We start from the raw sequence: 23,320 nt of genomic DNA, 5'->3' as shown, positions 1-23,320 counted from the left end.
TCTTTCAACTGCAGATGACTTTTCAGAGTTGTCCTTATACTGTTCATTAGTTTATGGCTATTACATAAAAAAGATACTCTAGATAATGAAAAAAAGAATAATGAGAATATTTTTAAACAGTCATCTAGTTAAATATTCCAGTTAGCCTCACACAAATGACTTCATTATGTCAGAATCACCAGTCTTTAAAAGACATTAAGTTTAAGCTCTGAACCTTGTTCTGTAAGAAGCAAACAGAACTTCTTTCTCTTCACTAATTATAAGAGTCACTTTGATCATTACTTTCTTGGAGTAAAATTGCTTGAGTAGAACTCAGACAGAGCAACAGTGGTAGATGCTGTCTGTCTTCTTACCAGGGAGTTATAAATTTCAGCTTTTATGAACAACTCAAAACATTCGCTTTCAATTCAGCTGTGAGATCTTCAAATGCTAAAGAAGTACTGATGTTTCAATTTCTGTAACACTAAAATTCAACATTCTTAAGAGGATTGTTTTTTAGCAGATGCCAAAGCACTAAGCATGCTTCTTTCTCTAAAAATGAACTCAAATTTTATAAAAAGTTTAATTTGTACATTTTCACATACATCTGTGAAATGTTTTATTATATACCTCAGAGAATATCCTGAGCTGAAAGGGACCCACAAGGATCTTCAAGTTCAACTCCTGGCTCCACACAGCAGTTATGCCCTTGGCACAGAACTAACAATATTCTAAATAGACGGCAGAACTAATAATAATAGATGTGACCCTAACTGCCACCAGGCATTTACAATGTAAAATTTACACAACTTCTGATAGTGCAAAATGAAATCCTGAAAAACCTGGATTAATTATTCATATACATGTAGACAGTAGGAAAAAAGAAAATGAGAAAATTATAAAACTAATGTAAAATGTTTAATTCACATTTCAATTTTTCTGTACATTATAAAATCCAGTCGTTTGTCCTTTCATAGGTGAATTTTCAAGTGATAGTCTGACAGATTGAGGATATACAGCTGCATGACGCAACTGGCTTTCAAACGCTGCAACTCAGCATCAACCTCATCCTCTGAAATCAGGGCACCACTGTCAAGTGACATCAAAGGTCATTCACCAAATGCTGTAAGGGAACAGCAAAAAGTGACGCTGATTTTAAAAGGCACTAAATGCTTTCCATACATACAAGCATTATTTAGAAGTTCTTTGCAAAGACTCTAGTTTCTCAGTGGCAAAGAACACAATTATGAAATACACCTAAAACACACGCTGCTCAGTTCTTTGTGGGAACTTGATATTAAGTATTATCTATATGACCTCTAGGGAATATACAGTTTCTCAGGAGTGGATGTGCTGCCTTTTTTTTGTTTGTTTTCTCATTGGACTTGTTTAAACCGCAGCTTCCACAAACAGAAATCACCGCTGAACTTTCAAATTCATCACATCAGACTGAGGGGAAGAAATCTTCAAGATGTGAAGGATCCAGCTTCCATAATTTCAGCCAATTAGAACGTGGTAGAGACTATCCATAATGTTTCCACCCGAGGGAGCTTGCTCATTTTTACATGGAACGATGGTCTGCCCTTTCAGTGCGGAGAACACGCAGCGTGGAAGCCCCGCAGCCGGGCTGACGGCAGGAAATTTGCATACCCGCTCGGGATTGGCTGTGGAAGAGTCGCTTTGCATCGACCAATCCGTAAGCGCGTAGCAGAGTCACCACCAGGAGGCCTGTGCAAATCTGCCCAGCAACCGGCTGAAAATAGAGCCGAGAGCACGGTGCGTCACAAGGCTGGGTGTGACGCGAGGCCTCTTCGCCTGTGACGTCGTGTACGTGTAAATAGAACGTGCCGAGCGCCCTGGTTCACAATCGTTACACTGCGATGCTGCTGTCACAGAGGGACAAATGCATGACTGCCGCAAGCACAAGAAATAATGTCCCTGCCTCTACCAACAATTCTTCATTTTTTAAAGCAAGCATTAACAGAAACTCATTCTTACTCATTGTGGTTTATATACCATGTAGCTTTGGTGATGTAAATGGAAATTGAGTCATTTACTCCACTGCAGTGGATGTATCTGAATCTTCATTAAATGTGGACTCTTACCCCTGAAGTTAGACCTTGGTGTGCCACAGATCATGACAGGGAAACCACAAAAGTTCATCCTCCCAAACTAGAGAGTGCTGGACTTGGAAAGGTGAGAAGGCCAAGAAATGAAACCATAAATAGGTAAGTCATCTTGATAAGAAAAATGAAATATAAAACAGGATAAAGAAAACTCACAAGAAATACTATCTAAATAAACATCCTATTACAAAGACTTACACAATGATCAATCTGGAAAACATTTTGTAATTTTCTACTCAGGTAACAGGTATAGCCTACACAACTTCACAGCACAACTGAGCTGTAAGCATAAACTCAGAACTTCCTGAAGTTTTTGAACTGTCCTATCCATCACATCTGCCTGCAGGTTTCTATTTCATGGCGCTGTTTGCTGGCAGGTTAAATGGAACACATTTAAAGGATTAGATCAGCACCCAGTGCAACCACAGCTGCCTCATCATGGTTTTCTGCAGCCTGAAAGGCACTATCTGGCCATATCTGGTACATAAAACCATCTGTATTTATTACAAGGTTGTAGTAAGTAAGGGGACACAGAAGAAAGGTAGTCAATGCAGACAGTCACGCTGACCACTGACAACAGCTGACAGCTTTTGAACGATTCAATGAAATAGAATCACAAAATCAATGAGAAGTCACAAGAGGAAATGAAATAGAAGAAATCTTCAAATTACCAGAAGATAAGCGGGATAAATTAATCACTTTTCATGTAAGAGCAGCAACTTACAAAACTTATACTGTCCTTATCATCTGTTAGAACATCCTGCTTTAAGGAAAAGTCACTCACTCCGTAGATGCTGCTAATTATCTTTATTGGCAGTTGTAACCACAAGACAGTTATTCACTGATCAACAGAAGCTACACTTTTTCCACAAGCTAGTGCTGGGGAAGGACAGGGACTGAAAAACAAGCTGCCAGCCTAATTATCTTTCACCACTAGATTCAAGAAAGAAAAAAAAAAAGAATGTGTTTTCAGTGCTGATAACCCAGTATATTAATATGCTAAGAACACAAGGTAATGCAGGTAATGGAAGTTTTTTGTAATAAGCAGTCACAAAAGTTTCTATGATAATTTCTTGTTATAGTAAAGTACGCAAACAAGTAAGATTTATTTTATAGTAAAAGTGTACAGTAATGGATTAAATTCTCCTGTGTCAATGGGCAGACAATTCTTTTTCTCTATCTGCTGCTAGGCAGAGATTTGTCACACATCTGAAACTGTAAGGGTTTGGAAGAAAACTTACCCAATATATTACACAAAGTGCACTTTAAATGTTTTCTAATCAGATGTGTAAGCAATCATAGTGTTGATGATTCTTCAACTTAACTCAGAACAAGCTCTGCAGACACAAGTTGTCTGCCTTAAATTAATTTTTTTATTTTTATTTTTTTGCTAAAATGAACAAGGAACAGGAAGCAGAAAGTGGAAAAACACAACGTAATTTCTTTATGTAACTCCAGTAAACAAGAGCTGAAGCACAATAGAACTACTTTTAAAAGGATTTTTAATAGTAAAAAGTATCCCAAAACAGTAATGATTCTAGCTGCATCTTTCCTTTCTAGAGCTTTCAACCATGCCCCTTGTTTTCTCAGTACACTTGCTACACAGTCAGCCTTACAATCTCATTATATACAATTTGTTACAGTTCTTTCAAGACCAGAGAGTGTCTTACATTTCATTCTTCATGTATAAAACAATTTGTTCTCATAGTACTATCTCCTTGAGACACCTGAAACCCAATGTGAGTACATATAAATTTTGAAATAAGGTTGGTCCAAAGTGGCACAACTGTATGCATCTGCATGGGTAGCACTTTAAGATTTCTGAGGTGCTGACTTGCATGTAATGCTAGTATACCCATATCAACTCCTTTATATGCTCTGAGAAACAAAAACACCTGATCAAAAACAGAGAAGGATGAGACGATTTTCACAGAAAGTTATCACTCACAGTTGGATGAAAATAATTTTGGATTTGGTTCTTTAGCATATACATGTATTTATTCTTCCTATCCATGTTACTGACTAAACCTCAATAACAAAATTACATCCACTGCACATAAACTGTGTTGACATTACATTACACAATACTCTATTGTGTATGAAGGATGAAATGAAGCAAGAATATGATGCAAGCACTTAGGAAGTCACATATGAACTCAGATTAGGGATTTCAGGCACATTAAAACCTTTTTGACGCTATTCTAACCCAGTGAGAACAAAGCAATCCTGCAAGTAGAAGTCTTAGCCAAGATCAATTGCCTGATGCTATAATCATGAGGCTACTCTTATAATTTAAGCCAGAACAAGACAGTGGGCAGAAGCGACAACAGAGAACTGATTGAAACTGACCTTGTTACATACAAGCCTCTGTACAAATAGCACCAAGTTAGGTCAGGAAACATCAGATATGCATTTGGGAGGATCAATACTTCACTGTCTTCTTGAACTGGCTAACAAAACAATCACAGAAGCGCCAGAGCTGTCAAACTGGAACATGCAGCAGAACAACTTTGGGTTTTCTGGGCATAAATGTATGAGTCAAGGATTACTGTGATGGACAGGGAAAACTTCCTGAGGTTGAAAAAACACTACAGCTGTCCCATTAAGTCAGCTTCATCTGATTATTGGTGCTTTCTAGGGCCACTGCATGGAGGTTGTTCCCACAAAGAAATATATCTGATATGTTCAGTTTTCTGTGAGCAGTTAAGATGCTGAATATTTCAATTTAGTGTTAAAATCCTTCCCTCCATTTATGAGAAAATGGATTAAAAAACCCACTACTTTCAAGCTGTGACATTTTGATAAAAAAAAAAAAATTAAAAATTAAAGAGACATAGAAAAGTAAGCTACCCAAAAGGATGGCATGATGACACGAAAATAACAAACAGAAATACCACCAGCTTTCTAAAATACTCATAGTACTTTTCCTCAAATAGCAAGAGTTTCCACACATTGAAATGACAAGAAACTGGTGTTGCATCAACTATAAATAACATGACTATTTTCTTTTGGCTTTGAGATCAGATTAACATTTAAGATTTTGTATTGCCTTTTAGCAGAATATGGATTACTAATCTATGCCAGTATTAGTCTAATAAATGAAGTAGTTACAATATCAAAAGTAGCTACAATAGAGTAAATTCACAGTTAACCACTGGAGGGGAAAACAATACAAAATATTTTTTCTTATTCTATTGATGGAGTAGTTTGGCAATAAGCTTTATTAATTTATCAGCATATCAGCCCTATAAAGGAATAATCTCAGGTAACAATATAACACCAACAATCTTTCAATTATGCCTAACCCTGAAAGAAGCTTTCAGCCTAACTATGAAGTTCTTGTTCTAAAAAGAGTGATATGACTAAAGAAGGTTACTACCTAAAATTTGGTAGGTTTCTTTTTTGTTTCTTTTTTGTTTTTCTTATTTATTTAAGGGATTTTCATGACAGGCTTTTTGTTTGTTTGGGTTGGTTTTTTTTTGTTTTTTTTTTTTTTTTTTTTTTTTTTTTTTTAGAAGAAGACAAACCTGTCAGGAGAGCGCTGTTATTCCTTTATCTTTTCTCTCTAGAACTCCATAAAAAAATTGCAGATATAGATGCGCCTTCTGATGGACAGTATAGGATATTCTCTCCAAACTTACTAATCAAGAGAAAAGGAATTTTGCTCTGCACGTTTTAGCAAAATTCTCACATAAGAATGACAGCTGACTTCTGTGCTGTTCTTCCTTGTTTGAATTTCAGCCAAAACTCTAATGGATTTTTTATTCTTCATCGCAGAGTAAGTCATGAAACGGACAATCCAGTTGTGTACCCATTTCGGCAAGGATGCACGTTTTTTTAGTCACCCAAGATAAAAATTTAATCTTTCCTGATTCTCCTTAATATGTAGGGCAACATTTGGGTTAGAAAACTGTGTATGGCAAGATTCTGGGTTTATTCTCTGAAGTAGTTGTTTGCTTGTTTGTTTTGAACTTGAGTGCTTTATTCATACTTGAAATTCTGATTTCACAAAGGGTTTCCTGGCAACTTCTGCTTTATTTTCTGGAGGTCCTCCATCACATTAAGAGCATTAAACCATGAAATCCAAAACCCGCCACCAGATTTCTTTCTCCAGGAAATACTGAGATATTCCTAGCATGACACAGCTGCAGTTCACTTTTAAAGTACACAAAGCTGATGAACAGTGAGCAATGAACCGTTATTATATGCTCTTACTCTGTCTCAGCGCTGTGGTGGCAATGCCTTGCTGCCATGGTGGCTTCAGGAGGAGAGCTAAGCAATGGTTTCAGTTGGTTCAAATTCTTCTATTTCAACCCCTGCACATGCAAAGAAAAATTGCTTCTTTTAAGTGGATAAGGTGCAGCTTGGTGCCACCTGCAAACTTGCTGAAGGTGTACTCAATCCCATTGTCAACATTACTGATGAAGATATTAAATGGTGTTAGTCCCAGTACAGAACGCTGAGCCACTGACCACCAATTTCTGGGTATGATATCATCACCAGTTCTTCATCCACTGAACAGTCCACTTGTCAGTCTGTATCTTTCCAATTTGGAGAGCAGAACATTACAGGAGATGGTGTCAAAGGCCTTACTGAAGCCCAGATGAATTACATCAGTGGTTCTTCCCTTGTCCATTTACACAGTTACACCATCTTAAAGGACACTCAATTTGTCAGGCAGGACCTGCCCTTGGTGAAGCACTTGTGGTTATTCCATATCATCTCCCTTTCTTTCATGTCTTAGCATGTCTTAGCATTCAGGAGGATCTCAATGGTCCAAGCTGCATGATCTTCCCCAGAAGGTGATGCTGACATGTCTGCAGTTCTCTGGGTCATCCTTTCCACCCTTCTTAAATATGAGCATGACATTTCCTTTTTTTTCCAGGCAGCAGGGACTCCACCAGACTGCCATTACTTTTCAAGTATCAGTGAGAGTGGTTTGGTGACTACATCAGCCAGGTCCCTTGGAAATCTGGGATGCATCTCTTTGGGACCCACAGAATTAAAGATGTTCGAGTTCCTCAGGTGGTTGCGATTCTGATATTCACTTACAGTGGGAGGGACCGCAACCCCCCCCCGTTCCTACCTTCTCAACCATCTGCTCAAGGGTTGTGTGAAGAGAGGTCACTAGTGAAAACAGAAGCAAACAACATGAATACCTCAGTCTTCTCCTTGTCCATTTTACTGCCTGCCTGTATTGCTCACTATGGAGAGTATGCACTTCTGGTCTTTCCTTTTCTTGCTGACGTATCTGTCAAAGCCTTTCTTATTTGCAGCCCTTACCAAGTCCAGTTCCAGTTGGGTCTTGGCCTTCATGATGCTATCCCATACTTCCTTCTCCTTTTACAATATTCTTTCTCATCTAAACCATTAAAATTGTTGTACATAACTAATAATTGCTGTACATAACTACAGGATTCAGTTGACACTGAAAGTAAAGGATCCCTGTACAGTTTTTTCCAGTTATAAATCCTAGACCCATGTTTCTCAGCCCCTCATTTCTACCCTCTGCCATTTTTGTGTCAGTAGAAATCTGTAAAACACAGCAGTATGTACTCCCTTCCCCTTGCATTTTTTCCCCCATCCCTTTCTTGTCAGCTCTTTGTAAGTTTGTAAGTTTGCTATACAAATGCACATCTTCATAAACCATGGCTGACTCTGATTTTAGCCGAGGAAGGTGCCACTGATAATTACCAAATAGAATAACACAAGCCAAATTGGTTTCTCTCTCATGTAGTAAGCAAGCCAGTTTCTTTGCATCTGAAGTAGCATCTCACAGTCCTTTCCACAACATCTGCTGGGAAGTGATGCATGTTCTCAGTCTGACCATCCTAGAAAACATCATATAATGTAACTGAAGAAATATTGTGGTAGGTGGACGCTTGGACTGGATGTCTTGAAAGTCTTATTACAGCTGTAGCGATTCTATGACTCTCTGTCTTAAGACAGGTAAATATCAAGAGGCTATACTGGTGTGATCTATTTCTCTGCCTCAAAGATGTGTTAATATCCCCTACCTTTCCAAAAGAGGATTAGGGAATTTCATAAAATTTCTAAGGAAAATAAAATAGAAATCACTTCACCTATTGACTAATGTTGAGAAACAACTTGTCTGGAATACAGTACTTCCAACTCCAGTTACCTAACATTTTTTCTTCCTACCTGATGACTATCACCCAAAAAAGTGATTTTATGAACAGTAATAATGATTCATAAAATAAAACATCTGCTTGATAGATAGTAGAAGACAAGGTTCTTTTCAACATTTACAAAACATACAGCATTACCATTATTTGTTATACCATAACAAACTGCTCTTAAATGCAAAAGGATATCAGAAATCCACCAGAAGTTACCATTAGCTTGAAAATGCTCTATTATGAAAAGAAAGTATTTCTTATGTTTTAAACTGCACCGTAAAAATAAATAAATAAATAAATCTGAGAAGCAATTCTACAAGCTAATTATGAAATATGGAAGTATCTTTCTTTGCATCTTGGCTTGGTTTCAGCAGGAGCATTCTCACTAAAAATCTGCATCCAGGTGAAGGGTTTAGTTAAATCTCTTGATAATATCATACTGAGAATACTACATATTTCTGTATAAGCATTTGACTAGTCATATGGTACAGCATAATGTTTCTGGGAAGCATTTGTTGCCTTCCTGTATAACAGTCATCTGTCCATCTTGTAATTTTAGCGTAAATTCTTTTGGTGTGCTTTTGGGTACACCCAAAACATTTATGCTACATTTTTGAAGTGCCAGCTCCACAGCTTCACACAGTAGTATTGTGTGTTCAAGTCTGTAGTACTCACTTGGGTTCACAATGAGAACACAGTGGAACAGTCTTGTTTACCATCATGACACATGTAGGGGACACCCAAGTGGTTTCCTCTCAAAAATCAAACCACTCTAAGCTGACTTTATAATTTAGAATTGACTGAAATTAGAAGTCTAAGCACAAGTACTAACATATGTTGATTTTTTTTTAATAGTAAATAAACCCTGAAAATTTCCATCATTTTCTCAAGATTCACAGTTCTCCAAAAGAAGGCTGCTGCTAACAGTATTCTCAAAAGATGCAGGGGCTACAGCACTATCACAGAGGGCCTTTTGTGGGTAAAAATAAAATGCTACCAACAATTTTCAAACTACTACATATGTTGCATTAGAACAGAATAATTAACTGCCACAGCTATTTGGGGAAAAAAAAAAATTGTTTTCTGTTTTAATTTAAGTGAAGTACCGATCACCAAAGTGCTTCCATCTTCCTGTAGGGAAAGTCAGCAGTAAACAGGTATTAATATGTCAGGAATGCATAGTGTTCATTAGCAGACTTAAGATTTAAATAAATAAGCACACCCCTGAGATAAAGAGTAAAAACCACTCAGGATTCTGCATAAATGCAAATGACGCTACTAGGAGAGAGATACTTTTAGCTCTTGTCTGCTCAAGTATTAGTCAATCTTTTACCAGTTTTGTAGACGTTAAAGTGCTTTCATTAATCTGCAGGCTGTTATTCCAACACCCTTGCTAAATGGATGCTAATTTTGTGTTGGATAAAATCATTTTTCTGGTGGGAACAAAGTCTTTCCCTAAAGGAAGTTCATCTCTTAAAAATCAGAAATAGTTATGGCAAGTCCAAACCAACTGAGAGCCTGTATCATCTAGTGGTACTAGAGTTAAGTTTTAACTTCAGAGTTTCTATGATAGCTGGATTTTCTGTGACAAATGAACAGACTCCAAAGTGGTTTTGCAATGCTTCCTCCACTCCTGAGTTAAGTGATTGTGTCCTAGCCTGGAGGATTTTTAATTTTTAATTTGCCTTAGGTTATCAGCAAGGCTTCTGGAAATACACACGTAGCACTTGTGGTGGCATGTATGATACATGACTTATCCTGCCCAAAGAAAGTAGATGCAATACTAATGCTTTCTCACTTTGCAGTTAGTTTGCGAAGTACCATATTAGCAGGTTAAATAGGTTAAATAGGTAGCCAGGTCTCAGTCAGGCTTGTAACACATTGTAATGGTTCCAAACGGAGAACTTTACTCATATAGTAATGAAAAATTTAGACTATTTGAAAGACGTCACGCCAGCACCATCCCACACAACCCAGACAGAGAGTTGCCAGAGCAATCAAGTCACACATTAGCTGCTTCAAAGCAATATGTCATATAAGTGCCATAAGTAAGCCATTAAGTATGCCTTCAAATCAAGATCGTAATGTTTTTTTGGAGGAAGGAAACCCCTAACACAACAGATATTGAAAAACTGAAAAAGCACCAAGATGGTTAAGGGCTGGAGAAATGGCAAATAAGATTAAACTAGAGCTGAATTTGTGTAGCATGAAGAACAGACTGCTAAAAGAGAATTAATTGCTCTCTTCAATAGACAATTTGGAATTTAAAGAGAAGACAAAATCCAGACTCTTCAGATTCACAGCACACTGACAAGGAACAACAGATACAGCCTGCAACAGTGGAAATCCCACACTGATGCAGAGAATGATTTTTTGCGATGAAGGTGATCAAATACTGAAACACTTTGTCCAGAGAGGTGGTGGAATCTTTATCCTCACAGATTTTCAGACCTTACATTGACAAACTCTGAAATAACCTCATCTAATTTTAAGATTACCATCCCTTGAAGACATCAGATTAGAGATTCATTCCAATCTAAATTATTCTAGAACATGAAAGATAAACCACATTTCAGATGACCATGAACAGCTGTCACACTAAGAAATGAAGAGTACCTCTATCAGTTTATCCTCACAAATCCTTAAGTTATGACCAAGGAGCGGTGTACTAACAGCTTATTGGCTTCACTGTACAGGGAAGACTGCAACAGCTTTATGTTTCAATGGTGGCAGTGTTGGAATACTGCAAAGCTGTGCCTCACAAACGCTCAAAGGAACAGAAGGAATACCACATGCAAGTTTGTCAGAATCATTGTGAGACTGAAGGTGACAGTTCACTGAATTGACATAATTACTGGTGACTAGATGTGGTGTCACCACCACCAGACAGTCGAAACAAAACTCCATGGAATGGTGACAGACGTGAATTCCCTATCAAAGAACAAGTTCAAGATGCAGTCCTCAGCAGGTAAAGTGATGTGCACTATCTTTTGGGATAGAAAAGGCGTGATCCTTCTCGATTTCCTGGAATGAAGACAAATCATCAATTCTAACCACTAAGCTGAAGGCTCAGACTTTCAGACTGAGGCTGAAGAAGACAGCCACCTTACTCTTGCAATATCAGGCCCCACACCAGTTTAAAGGATTCACAGCCGTTCAAGGTCCCATGCCTGTTTAAACCTGTGAAACACACTGACATTTTTTGTTGGACTGTGCTACTACTGCCACTCTACAGTCTGGATTTGGAGCATTCTGACTTCCATTTGTTCAGATCAATAAACAATGGACTGTGTGGGGAACATTTTCCTAGCAACGATGCTGTTATAGCAACTGTGACTCAGTGGGGTCACCTCCACTAGTGCGAATTTTTACAAGCACGGCATTGCAGGTTCTTGTTAATCGTTGGCAAAAAAATTAATAGCTAATGGTGGTGACTACATTGAAAAATACTGTTTTGTAGCTGAGAATTTCCTCTACCAAATACTGTTCCTGTGCTGTTTTCATAGAAATAAACAGACATTACTTTCGGAGCAACCAAAATATTCTATGTTCATTATACAGAGAGTTTTCATGTCTTTTCCTGATATATGTATTTTTAATATTACTAAAATCTTACGGACAAGACCGTAACCTGTACTGATTTGGACTTCATATCATCAGTATATCCAAGGCAGCTTAAGAGAATAAAATACATTACTTTCTTACTCTTGCTCTATATTCCTCAGAATTTCAGCCCCTCTACATTAGCTCCACGCTTGGGATTTTGGCTCTCCTTTTCTGGGAGGGAGAAGAGGGTGAAGAGGATATCTTTATGACCTTTATTTAGTTCCAGAATATAGTTTCTTGTTAAGCAGGTAGAAAAATTTACTATCAATACAGACTGATTTTGGATTTTGCTATACAACAGACTGTTTGAATAGGCCTCACTGGTGATTCATTTCACCATCTAAAAATTAATAGAACTTCACAGTACCAGTCACAGAATCATAGAATAGTTTGGGTTGGAAGGGACCCTTAAGACTATCTAGTTCCAGTTCCCCTGCTATAGGCAGGGACACCTTCCTCTAAACCAGGTTACTCAAGGCCCCTTCCAGCCTGGCCTTGAGTGCTTCCAGGAAGGTGGCATTCACAACCTCCCTGGGCAACCTGTTCCAGTGCCTCACCACTCTCACAGTAAAGAATTTCTTCCTAATACATAATTTAAATCTACCCTTTCCCAGTTCAAAACCATTTTCCCTTGTCCTGTTGCTACATGCCCTTATAAAAAGTCCCTCCCCCTCTTTCCTGTAAGAAAAGAATCCTCACGTGGATCATGCTTCCTCCACAAACAATGTTGTCATTCTCCCACTGCCTTTTAGAAAGGCATTCAATTTACCTGATAAAAGTGTGGGTTTTAAAAAATTTTTTAATTTTTATTTATTTTATTTTATTTTATTTTATTTTGCTGATGAGGGTTTTGCACCAGTGCATAACTGCATTATACATAGTGAACATTAATGCCAAGCAAATGTGCTCCAAAACAGTTTTTTTTCCTCTTATTCTTCAGGTAAAATTTTATATCCATTAACACACTTTGGCCATAGTTTTGTTAATATTCTTTCACATTTACTGAATCCATCCAATTGGTATTAGCCTGAATACTTACTTATTCAGATTATCTTTCCTGAGTTCTTCCCCATCCCCTCCCCCACTCCCAGAAGCAAGCAGACTTTAGATCTGGGTGGAGTGACACCCCAGGTGTGAAATATTTTCTGCCAATTCTTTCCAAACCGCCTAGTGCAGATTACAAATACTTGTTGGTAGCTTTTGTTTAGAAAAGTCTATCACCAACTCTTTGGTATCATCCTTGTAAGGTCTAGATTAAGTACCTTAATCACCCACAAGATAACAGAACGTATCATCTCCCTTCTATCCAAAAAGCCAACCAAAAATATTTACTGCAATATTCTGCCTTTTCAATTTTGCTAGAAATTGTGTTATCATTGTCACCTACATGATACATACTCTGCCTCTTTGCTTTATTAATCACATTTTTCCTCTCAAATGATATGTTTCCTATGTTTCTTTTTTTTTTATGTCCTACTCCATGCCATTTTTCTCTACTATTCTCACACTTACACTTTATGGGGGGAGGAGAGGAGAGAGGGGAATGAGACCAAAAAGCAAGGCCCTTGAATTGTCTCTTTCACCTTGAAATGAAATCCAGACAGATTTTAACAGAACCTGCTTTAGGTTCTGTTAAAGTTTAGGAGTACTGCCATTCAGTTAAAATTTGCTGCTTTAATGTGAACTTATCGTCTTCTTAGGTACCCTCTGATCAGATAAATATAATATTTTGACCAGTTTGCTATTTACAAATACATCTTTCTAAAATTCACATAAGAACACATGTGAATGTGCATTTATACTGCAAGACAAACGTCAGTTCAGCAACTTGTGTTTTGATCAGCTTTAACGCCTCAAAAAGATGATAATTAAATTACAATGAGTGGTTTAAGACCATGAAGCCAAAAATCCCTTCCCCTCTCCACCCCCACCCCCCCCCCCAGCCACACAACAAACAGACAAAGAAACTCACACCACTGATACATTAATAGTATCACTAAAGTTGGAAAAGACTGCTAAGATTCAGTTCCTTCAATTCAACCTTAATTCTGCACCTTGTTCAGGGGTAGGCTCGCAGTAGGGATATGGCACTCTGTGCATCAACTGGTGTCACTACGGAGACAGAACAGTAGTGGGACAGTATGGGTTGGAACCAAGCAAAAAACAGCAACATCCAACAGCAAAAAAGTACTTCCTAGAAATGTTATTATTTTTAAGTCTTCAGTTTAACTTATGCAAACATTTAACAATAATTCTTAGTTAACATTCTCCCTAATGACAGTGACCCAAAATTAACTACAGCAAGAACAACTGACTTCCAGGCATCATAGAAAAATTCCTGATATAAATGTAATAAAACTGGCATTTTGCCATCATGGGGGATGGGCACCTAAGTGGAAAAATAGCTTCAAAGGCCTCTGAAACATTAATGCATAAAATCAGTAGCTTGTTTTACCTGTGGAGAACTTGGCACGTGCAAAATGAACTTCCTCCTCTGAATAAGCCACTGACATTTAGCTCATTTGCATAAGAAACAAGAGCTACAAGTAGACTTCCAGGTCAGCCATCTTGATACTAGGATCTTATTTTGTTTATATTGCAGCATGAGTATTATTTTCTATAAAGACTGAGATATGCTATTGTACCTCTCAGCTAGTAGCCTACATCCGCTTGTTAAAGCATGCTGGAACTGCCACTTATCCACACGAGTGAATCGAAGTGTCACTGCTGCTTAGTGAGCATGCCACAGCCTCCAAGTGAATTGTTGCAACTGCAAGTGTCCACAGCCGGAACTCTTTGTGCTGCCCTCTGCGCTGCCAACTATTAGCACTGCAGCAACTATGCGCAGTGAAGTACCTCCCACATAACACACAGTAGTCCCAACAAGCATAAATTTATTGTAGCTCAGCAGAAGACAGCATACTTAAAATAAAAAAGCAGGCAGAAAAAATCATCCACGTTTTCAGACATCAGCAATCTTAACTACACCTAGGTTTTCCTGCACGTCCTTTTCAAATTCATCAGCGTGGCTCTTCCTACTCAGAGACCAGAATGCTTCTGTAATCCATGCAAAGGCAAGTCCATGACATATGTTACTTGCTGCCGAGGCTGAGCCAGACTGCAGTTACAGCTAGCTGGCGCCAGTAAAAATTTACATAAAGGGGGCCTCATTTCAAGGCAAAATTGCAGCAGAATATTGCCAAGCAAAGCTCCCCACCCCTACACTCCTGAGACAACTATAGGTAGCTGTATATTCTAGAACCTATCTGCTTACTAATAATCCAGATCCTGTCAAAAGTATGGCTCCTACTGTTTATATAAATTCAAACTGACAATGGTCTCTGCAGAAGAAATGCAACCTTGAACACTGTATTGTTCAGAATAATTTTGGTAAGCATTAAGTAACACTGAATAAATGCTTACGCTCAATGCTCATACCATCAGCTATTATATAACTGATATTTCCAGCCTACCAATAATAAATATCAAAGTAGAGCAGCTCCATTTTTAACCTACTGGTGACAGGTAACATGTTCAGCCAGTTTGTTTAATTCACTATTTCCTTTTCTTCCCCCTCCCCTCTTCTGTCCTCATCACGTAGGGTTGCGCTGTGGGCTTTGTTATTTTTTTTTCAGCTACCTAAAAGGATACAGCCACAGGTAAAGACAGAAGCTCAGATTTTAGCCCCACTCTGACTTCAAACAGTTAATTTTTTAATTCTTGCTTTTTTCTTCCAGTTGTCATCCAACAACCTATGTCACAGCCAAAGCCCTCTAATATTAACAAATAAATAATATTTTACAAATGCCCATTCTAATAGTCATTGTATTTTCATAGGGAAAAAAATAAACCAGATTTTGCTTACTGTTTAATCTGTTTATAAAAAGGGTGAATAGTTGTGCAGCACCTTTCCCCAACCCTCCCCCATTTGCAGCCCTATGAGAAACTCTTAGGATATGACAACAACTCAAGGCAAGTAAATATACTGCTTATTACGCTACATATAGGCATGGATTATTGAATCCTGGAACAAACTTAAATCCGCAATAATGTTGCGCTGCGCATCTTGCAGCACTGTTTTAGATATGGTGTTACACCATTTAGCAGAACACAGAAAGAGAGAAGTGATGGAGGCAGAGGCGCTTGCCAATTCCAGTCAGGCAAAAGCATAGCCACCTCAGGACTGCAAAGCAGGCTTCTCTGATCCTGACCTCTTCTTGCTCTTTATACTATTTTTCTTTAAAATGTTAACAATATCGGGGCTATATATAGCTGGATTACTTTTAACGTCCCCTTTCCACTGTGAAAGCGCAATCTGCTGTAGGGCTGGTTCTAGGTTATTTAAGAATAGTAAAATTTACTTATCACACTGTCACAAAGATACCGATTTTGTGTCTGAAAATATTTAATAATGCAAATTATTTTCCAGTAGTCGTTACAATTCAAGCTCAGAAGTTGTATCTAAAAGCCTGAAGAGACTTACAAGGTAAAAACTGTAATTTTTCCAGAATGACTGTCACAGTAGAATGACAATCGTTAACCATTTAAGTGATCTTATACGACTTCATTATTTCGCATGCATCTTTTGATTTATGTTATTTTCTGATAGATGTATCTATGTTAGCATATTTAAGCACTGAGCAGAATACATTTTTCAGGTATGCTTTTATCATTTAGAGAATGAGTCATCAGATGAATGTGCTCAGAACTGGAAAATAAAGGCCACCAATCTGCTTTTAAAAAATCACAAACAGAACCCTCCCCCTCACCTTTTGCATTCCTTACAAACAGCTGTTCCCCCATCTCTCACCCCAGCTCTACAGCTTTGTACACGAATACCAGCATAGCAGCACAGTTCTTAACACAGAAAGCGGTACTAGTTGAAACAAGAGCCATAACTCATTTTATTTCATAGCTCAAGGAAATCCAGGCCAGAGCTTGCAGCCAGCCCCGAGGATGAGCTCTCCAGCTGCTGTCTGGGGGAGGCACCACCCCCCTTCCAGAACATTCTCTGCAAAGTCAGCCTCTCTCCCTTAGTTTTATGTTCCCTTCCACTCTTTGTTGCATGTCACAGCATGTACACAGCTAGTTATGACACCACTAGTTTTCAAATGCAGAATACTTTCCTGTAGGGGAGGAGTTGTCTGTTTAGTATTCAAAAACACATGAATTAAATTATGAAAAATAAGACAATTAATGAGAGAACCTACTAAGCCCCAGATCAGCTGCAGCAACATCTGTGCACTGCAGCCAAAGCAGACTTACCCATACTGAAAACTAGCAGCGATCATTTTAAATGCTTCCTAAAGGTGGTGGGTTTTTTGTTATTGTTTATTTTTATATGGGAGACTAACACGATAAACAAACAAATAAGCACCAGCATATTCCTTTCGACCATGAGTGGAATTACCAAAACCAAAGTCTGAAATGGCTGCCTTTATTTCCTACACTCAGAATAGTCAGTTAAAAAAGACAACCACACAAACAACAAAACACCCCACACAAAACAAAGCAACTTTTGCTTCAAACATATACGCAATTTTCTAGTCTGTGATCAGAAATGACCTCAAAGAACAGATGTTACAGTCAAAAGTAATGAGGCCAGTTGCGTTCAAAATAATTATTAGCTATATGGTTTCAATTGGTACACATGGTAGAAAATACCCTCAAATTTTAAATGTCACAGTTGATTTATCTCAGAACAGAAAGGTACAAAAAAAATCTGCTACAAAATAATTTGCATAAACATTTCATCAGCAGTTTGTTTCAGAAATAAGTCATGATGAAATCTGTCTTCAAGAGCTCAAAAGAAAAATAAAACATGGAAAAAAAACCACCACCACAGAGAAAACCTCATGGCCCTGGGCGCCCTTAAAGCCATACAGCTCTAAACAACCCCTTCCCCTCTGTCGTGCCCCCTTTTTTCCAGGGCATGAAACATAGCAAATAATTAATGTAACAGCCACAAGCTCAGTAGCTCCCAGTTACGAAAATATGATTGCTCCCATGGCTGGAGTGCTGCAATGGATGGCTGTAAGCTCTTCAGAAGGGACAGGAAAGGTGTGTGGTGACATGGCTCTCTATGTTAGTGCTTGAGGCTGGGAATGGTAAGTTAAGAGTCTCTATGGTTAAGGATCAGGGGAAGAGCCAACAAAGCAGACATCCTGATGGAGGCCTGTTATAGATCGCCTAACCAGGATGAAGAGACAGATGAGGCATTCTGCAAACAGCTGGCAGAAGCTGTGTGATAACCTGCCTCTGTTCTCCTGGAGGATATAAACTCCCCTGATATGTGTTGGAAATACAATGCTACATAGAACCTGCTTAACTAAACTGATCTCCTGTGATTGACCTGCTTGGTGGATGAGGGAAAGGCAGTTGATGTAGTCTACCCAGACTTCAGCAAAGCTGCAGACACTGTTTCCCAGAGACATGGCTTGGACAGGTACCCTCTTTGCTGGGTAAAGAACTGGCTGGCTGGCTGGGCCCAGCAAGTGGTAATAAATGGATTTAAATTTAGCTAATGATTGGTCATGAGCGGTTTTCCCCAGGCATCCGTACTGGGGCCCACCCCGTTCAGTATCTTTATTGATGACCTGATGAGGGCACTGAGTGCACCCTCAATAAGTTTGCAGATGACACCAAGTTGGAAGGGAGTGCTGGTCTGCCTGAAGGTAGGAAGGCCCCAGTGAAGGGATATGGACAGGCTGGATATCTGGGCTGAGGCCAATGGGATGAAGTTCAACAGGACAAAGTCCTGAGTCTTTGGCCACAAGAACACCAGGCAACACTACAGACCTGGGGCAGGGAGACCTGGGAGTATTGGTCAGCGCTTGGCTGAACATGAGCCAGCAGTGTGCCTAGGTGGCCAAGAAGGCCAATGGCATTCTGGCTTGTATCAGAAACAGCACTGCCAGCAGGAGCAGGGAAGTGACTGTCCCACTGTACTCGACATTGGTGAAGCAACACTTTGAATGCTGGGTTCAGTTCCGGGCTCCTCACTACCATAAGGACATGAAGGCCCTGTAGCAAGTCCAGAGAAGGGCAAGAAGGATTCCAGAGCATAAGACTTAGGAGGAGGGGCTGAGAGATCTGGGATTGTTCAGTCTGGAGGAGGGTCAGGGTGACATTACTGCTCTCAGCTACCTGAAGGGAGGAACAGTGAGGTGGGAGTCAGTCTCTTTTCTCATATAACTAGTGATACAACCACAGGGAATGACCTCAAATTGCGCCAGGGGAGATTCAGGTTGTATGTTAGGAAATGCTTCTCTGAGAAAATGGTCATGCACTGGAACGGGCTGCCAAGAGACGTGGTGGAGTCACTGTAACTGGTGGCATTCAAGAAACATTAAGATTTTGTACAGAGGGGTATGGTTTAAGTGGGAATGGTTTAGATTGGTGATAGATGGATGGCTGGACTGGATGATCTTAGAGGGCTTTTCCAACTTTGGTCATTCTATGATTCTACAATTCTAGGAAAGACAGAACAAATGCTTCTTGTATCTGCTCTTTACTATAGAAAAGGAGACGCAAGAAAGCACTCAAAACAAGTAAGCTTAGATAGCACCACAGAAAAAAAGTTGCGCTCCATTTCTTTTAGAGAGGCAAAATGCTGATTGACTCCTTACCAAATACACATACACACACACACACACACACACACTTGTATCTATGTTTATGTTAATGTTTTGGTCATTTGAAAGTGACATAATGAATTTATTTAGTGAACAAATACTGAAAATAAATAAATAAATAAATGGACATAAACCTACAAATCAAGAAAACACAGGAAAAAAATATTAACTTGCTTTACTGGTAACTCCTTTGAGAATATCATATTCTTGATAAAACCTTTGTAAAGTTTGCAGCTAAGGAAAAAAAATGTAACTGTTTAAAAAAAATTGCAATTTGATTAAATATTCAAGATTCAAACCAGTTTTAAGTGCTTCATAACCATTTAATTTTACTATTCCCAATCAAATCAGCTGCTTGAAAATTATTTGCATGGATTAAAGAGTATTGAGCAATCCACTCCAGTTTGTTTTGAATCCTGCCTGAAATTGCTTGCTCCCAATGAATCTTCTGAAATAGAAGATGCAGCTGTGCAAATTGAGACAATTCTTAGTTTTAAAAGGAACATAAAAATAATCAAGCCATGCTAGAATGTTTCTAGTCATTTACAATTTAGTAATGAACAAATATAATGAGCACTTCAATGAAGAACAAGCAAAAAGTAGAGGAGCTCTTTTAAATGCACCTTTCAAAAAGAAAGAAAAAAATAAGAATCTATTGACTCCCTCAGAGTGAATTATTGTTGGGTATTTTTCTCTTAGAAATTCACACAGACACAGTACTGTGAACCCATTAGAGACCTCTTTGCTTCTGGAGGCCTACCCTTCAAGCTTACCTATCAGCAGTACAAAACTAATCATTCCAGAATGCAGCAGCTCTCAGAAGTGAAGAAAATGCAAACAAGAACACAGAGCCCAGTCTGACAATGCATTAATATCACATTAAGAATGAAGTTGAAGTTGATAATTCATTATACACAACTACTTTTAATTCAAGTAATGCACATCTAATTTATGTATTTAATAAAAGCATCTGTTTGCATCCATTAGAGTGCCGTGCTTCCATTTAGGTAATCAATGTATTTCAACTATGAAAGAACAAATAAAAATACTGAAAATGTGGGAGGAAGGGAAAAAGAGTAATCTTTTCAGCTACCAGTATTACTGTCTACTCAAAACATCTGAAAACAGAAGTTCCATGTTAACATTGATTTCAGGACCTAACATATTGCATGCATTCCAATGTCCATTTCACTGAAGGAAAAAAACCCAACCCACCCAACTACAAAACACTCCATAGCTCCCTTCTGAACCAGTTATTTCCTACAGCAACTCCAAAAATGATAACACTTTTTAATGTCCTGCTATAAAGTAAACCAAAGATCAAAGGAATTGGCAAACACTGTGGAGACAAGGTGTTCCTCTAAACCCTGGTAATCTCTGTCCATTTTGCTTTGTTTGTAAAATGGAAGTTAACTTACTTAACTGACATAAAGCTGACATAAAACACCAAAAAAATTTAAAAAAATAAAATAAAAAAATAAAGGCACAAAAAGAACTGCATGAGAGAGCTGATGTGAATATACACTGCTGTACCAAAGCCTAACACATGTTAAAAACCAATCCTTACAACAAAAGTCCAAAAAAAGACGCCACCTTCCCTTTTTGTGTTCCTCTAAAAGAGGGGTTAACAAAACAGCAGAAAACAGAGTCAATATTTCTTGACAATTTTCACGTATACATGCAATAAAGCATGTTTGAGACAAAATATCCTTTTCAGTGTTTACAAAGTAGCAATTCAGTTATCATAAAGAATGGATTCCTTCTTTTTGTTTCAAAGAATGAGTTATTAACATCTGGAATTAACTGGAAACAATTAACAGCTAAAACTACACAAACAGAAACCTCAGCAATCTTTTGTAAGATGGGGTCAGGATGACATGAGTCATTATCTTACAGGAAATCAGAGACTCTCTGGGAGATGGGAAGATGGAAGTCTTGTTACACTACTAGCATGCATTTATTATAAATAAGGCACATTTTAGCTAGATTTAAATAGGCCTTACTGACCAAATTCTCAAGACATTCCGACATGCCCAAATTATTTCTGTGTCTTTAACTACCTTATCCAATCAAGAAAGGCCACTATAAACATTTAAGTCAAGAATGACCGAAAAGAATTGTATGAGTAATAAAAACAAGTAATAGGACTACCTGTCAGCTTCAACTGCAATCACACGTAGGTGTTATTGCTATCACTTACCTGTTATTCTAAAGCAGGAATCTCTTACAGGAACTAGATTTACGAAGTTTACAGTTAGTTGAAGTCAAGAATCAATCCACCCTTAAATTCCTGTGTTTTAGTGATTTTTGTGAAAAAAATCACTTTCTGTTCTTGTATTAGATACAAAGGTAAGCATGCAGCAATGTCTCCTGAGAACCTGACATGCACCATTTGCTCAAAATACTTCATTATTTTCAAAATGGTACATTGCCAATAACATTAGAAGATCATTTATGTAAACAGATATTTCAGAACTAATTTAACCACAAAGTACTTTGTAACAAGACATGTAAAAAGAAACAAACAAACAAAAAAACATGAATCAACATGCAAAAATATTGAAGGAATAAACTTTTTTAAGCATTTAATATGGACTTTCACAATTTTTGCATTAAGTTCACCTTCAGACAAGAAAAATACTATGTAGTCACTCATAAATACTGATGAATTACTCAGCTCTTCTGCTACTTCTGAGATCTCTCATGAGAACTTCAAGTAACTTCCTATTTAATTACTACAAAATTAACTCACATATAGCTTAAGACCCCATGAAAACCTTAATTAGGTAATTTAGTCCGATGCAAACAAGATAATAAATTACTAATGTGGAAAAGTATCTCCTTTCTCTTACTCTTTCAATCTGAACACTGCTTTTCTCCTGTTTTCATGGTCTTGGACACCAACACCTATCACCTACATTTAATTAAGTTTCAGCATGACAGATACCCAGGCGACCTTCAATGAGTAACATGCAGAAAACACCCAGGTCATAAGAAGCCACTGGAACTCTGAAACTCAGATTTCATATAAGAAAAGAACAATTTACTCTATATCTTTCACTTTATTATTTGTAGCAGTTCTGCAAGATTTATACAGCTCTTATTCTTGACTAATAACTAACTGTTACCTGCAAAATAGTTAATATTTACATAATTATTGCTATTCCAATGTGTTTATGCAGGTTTTGAAATTTTAATTTAACATTGGAAAAAATTAACTTGTTGAAAATACAGTATCAAATGTAAATCTAGCTACTTGATAAAGAGTTTATTTTATAAAATAAATATAATAAGTATAAAATATAAAATAAATATAAGATGAAAATATAAAACGTGGCAAGATTTTGAAAAATGAGTAGCATGAAGTAAGAGCTCTTTCTGGCCTGGTAAGGAAGCGAACCACAATTAAATCACTTGTTAAGCAAGATATATGTGTGACCTTTGACCTCTTCAACCCCACCCCATCTACCCTGTAACTGAGAAAAGATAAGAGATCTATGAACTAATTCAATGAGAGGGGTAAAGCAACAACATGACAACCACCCTCCTACTGACAAGGAAAAAAGAAAAAAAAAGAAAAAAAAAAATCACACTTTTCCAGGTTAAAATTCCAAATTTCATTCAGCCAAAATGATAGAATTGCTTCTCAGCAAAGCAGAACTGGCGCTTACCTCCAAGGTCTGAAGCATGTGATGCCATCAGCTCTGCTCATTTGCATACAATCAAGCTAAACTGCTGCAATGAACACTTTGTCAGCCATTTTGAAACTGCACTGTCTGAGCTGCACTGAAAATGTGATTAAGATGGCTGCGATGTGCACTCAAGACCAGCCATT

General features: G+C 38.0%; 1 protein-coding gene and 1 long non-coding RNA gene across 8 annotated transcripts in view; one reads left to right on the top strand and one right to left on the bottom strand.

Moving 5' to 3' along the window:
- Window positions 1-23,320, bottom strand: part of ATF7IP (activating transcription factor 7 interacting protein) — a 92,407-nt gene that overhangs the window by 59,702 nt on the left and 9,385 nt on the right. For 2 of the 7 annotated variants that reach the window (XM_032444379.1, XM_032444378.1), the window contains exon 1: window positions 23,157-23,264. The exons of 2 other annotated variants lie outside the window; for them this stretch is intronic. In XM_032444379.1, coding sequence (XP_032300270.1) covers window positions 23,157-23,203 — 47 coding nt within the window. In that variant the 5' untranslated portion in view covers window positions 23,204-23,264. Of the gene's footprint in view, window positions 1-14,306; window positions 14,432-14,496; window positions 14,657-23,156; window positions 23,266-23,320 lie in introns of those variants that run through there. 3 more of the 7 variants (XM_032444380.1, XM_015861897.2, XM_015861914.2) reach the window with 3 other exon arrangements.
- On the top strand, window positions 1,612-11,949 carry LOC107313594. Its single transcript, XR_001555075.2, has 2 exons — window positions 1,612-2,207; window positions 10,498-11,949. It is a non-coding gene; the product is annotated as an uncharacterized LOC107313594 (long non-coding RNA).

The sequence above is a fragment of the Coturnix japonica genome, chromosome 1 (assembly GCF_001577835.2).
Source record: "Coturnix japonica isolate 7356 chromosome 1, Coturnix japonica 2.1, whole genome shotgun sequence".
Lineage (NCBI taxonomy): Eukaryota > Metazoa > Chordata > Aves > Galliformes > Phasianidae > Coturnix > Coturnix japonica.
The sequence above is the reverse complement of the archived record's forward strand: the minus strand, read 5'-3'. Positions and strand labels throughout refer to the sequence as shown.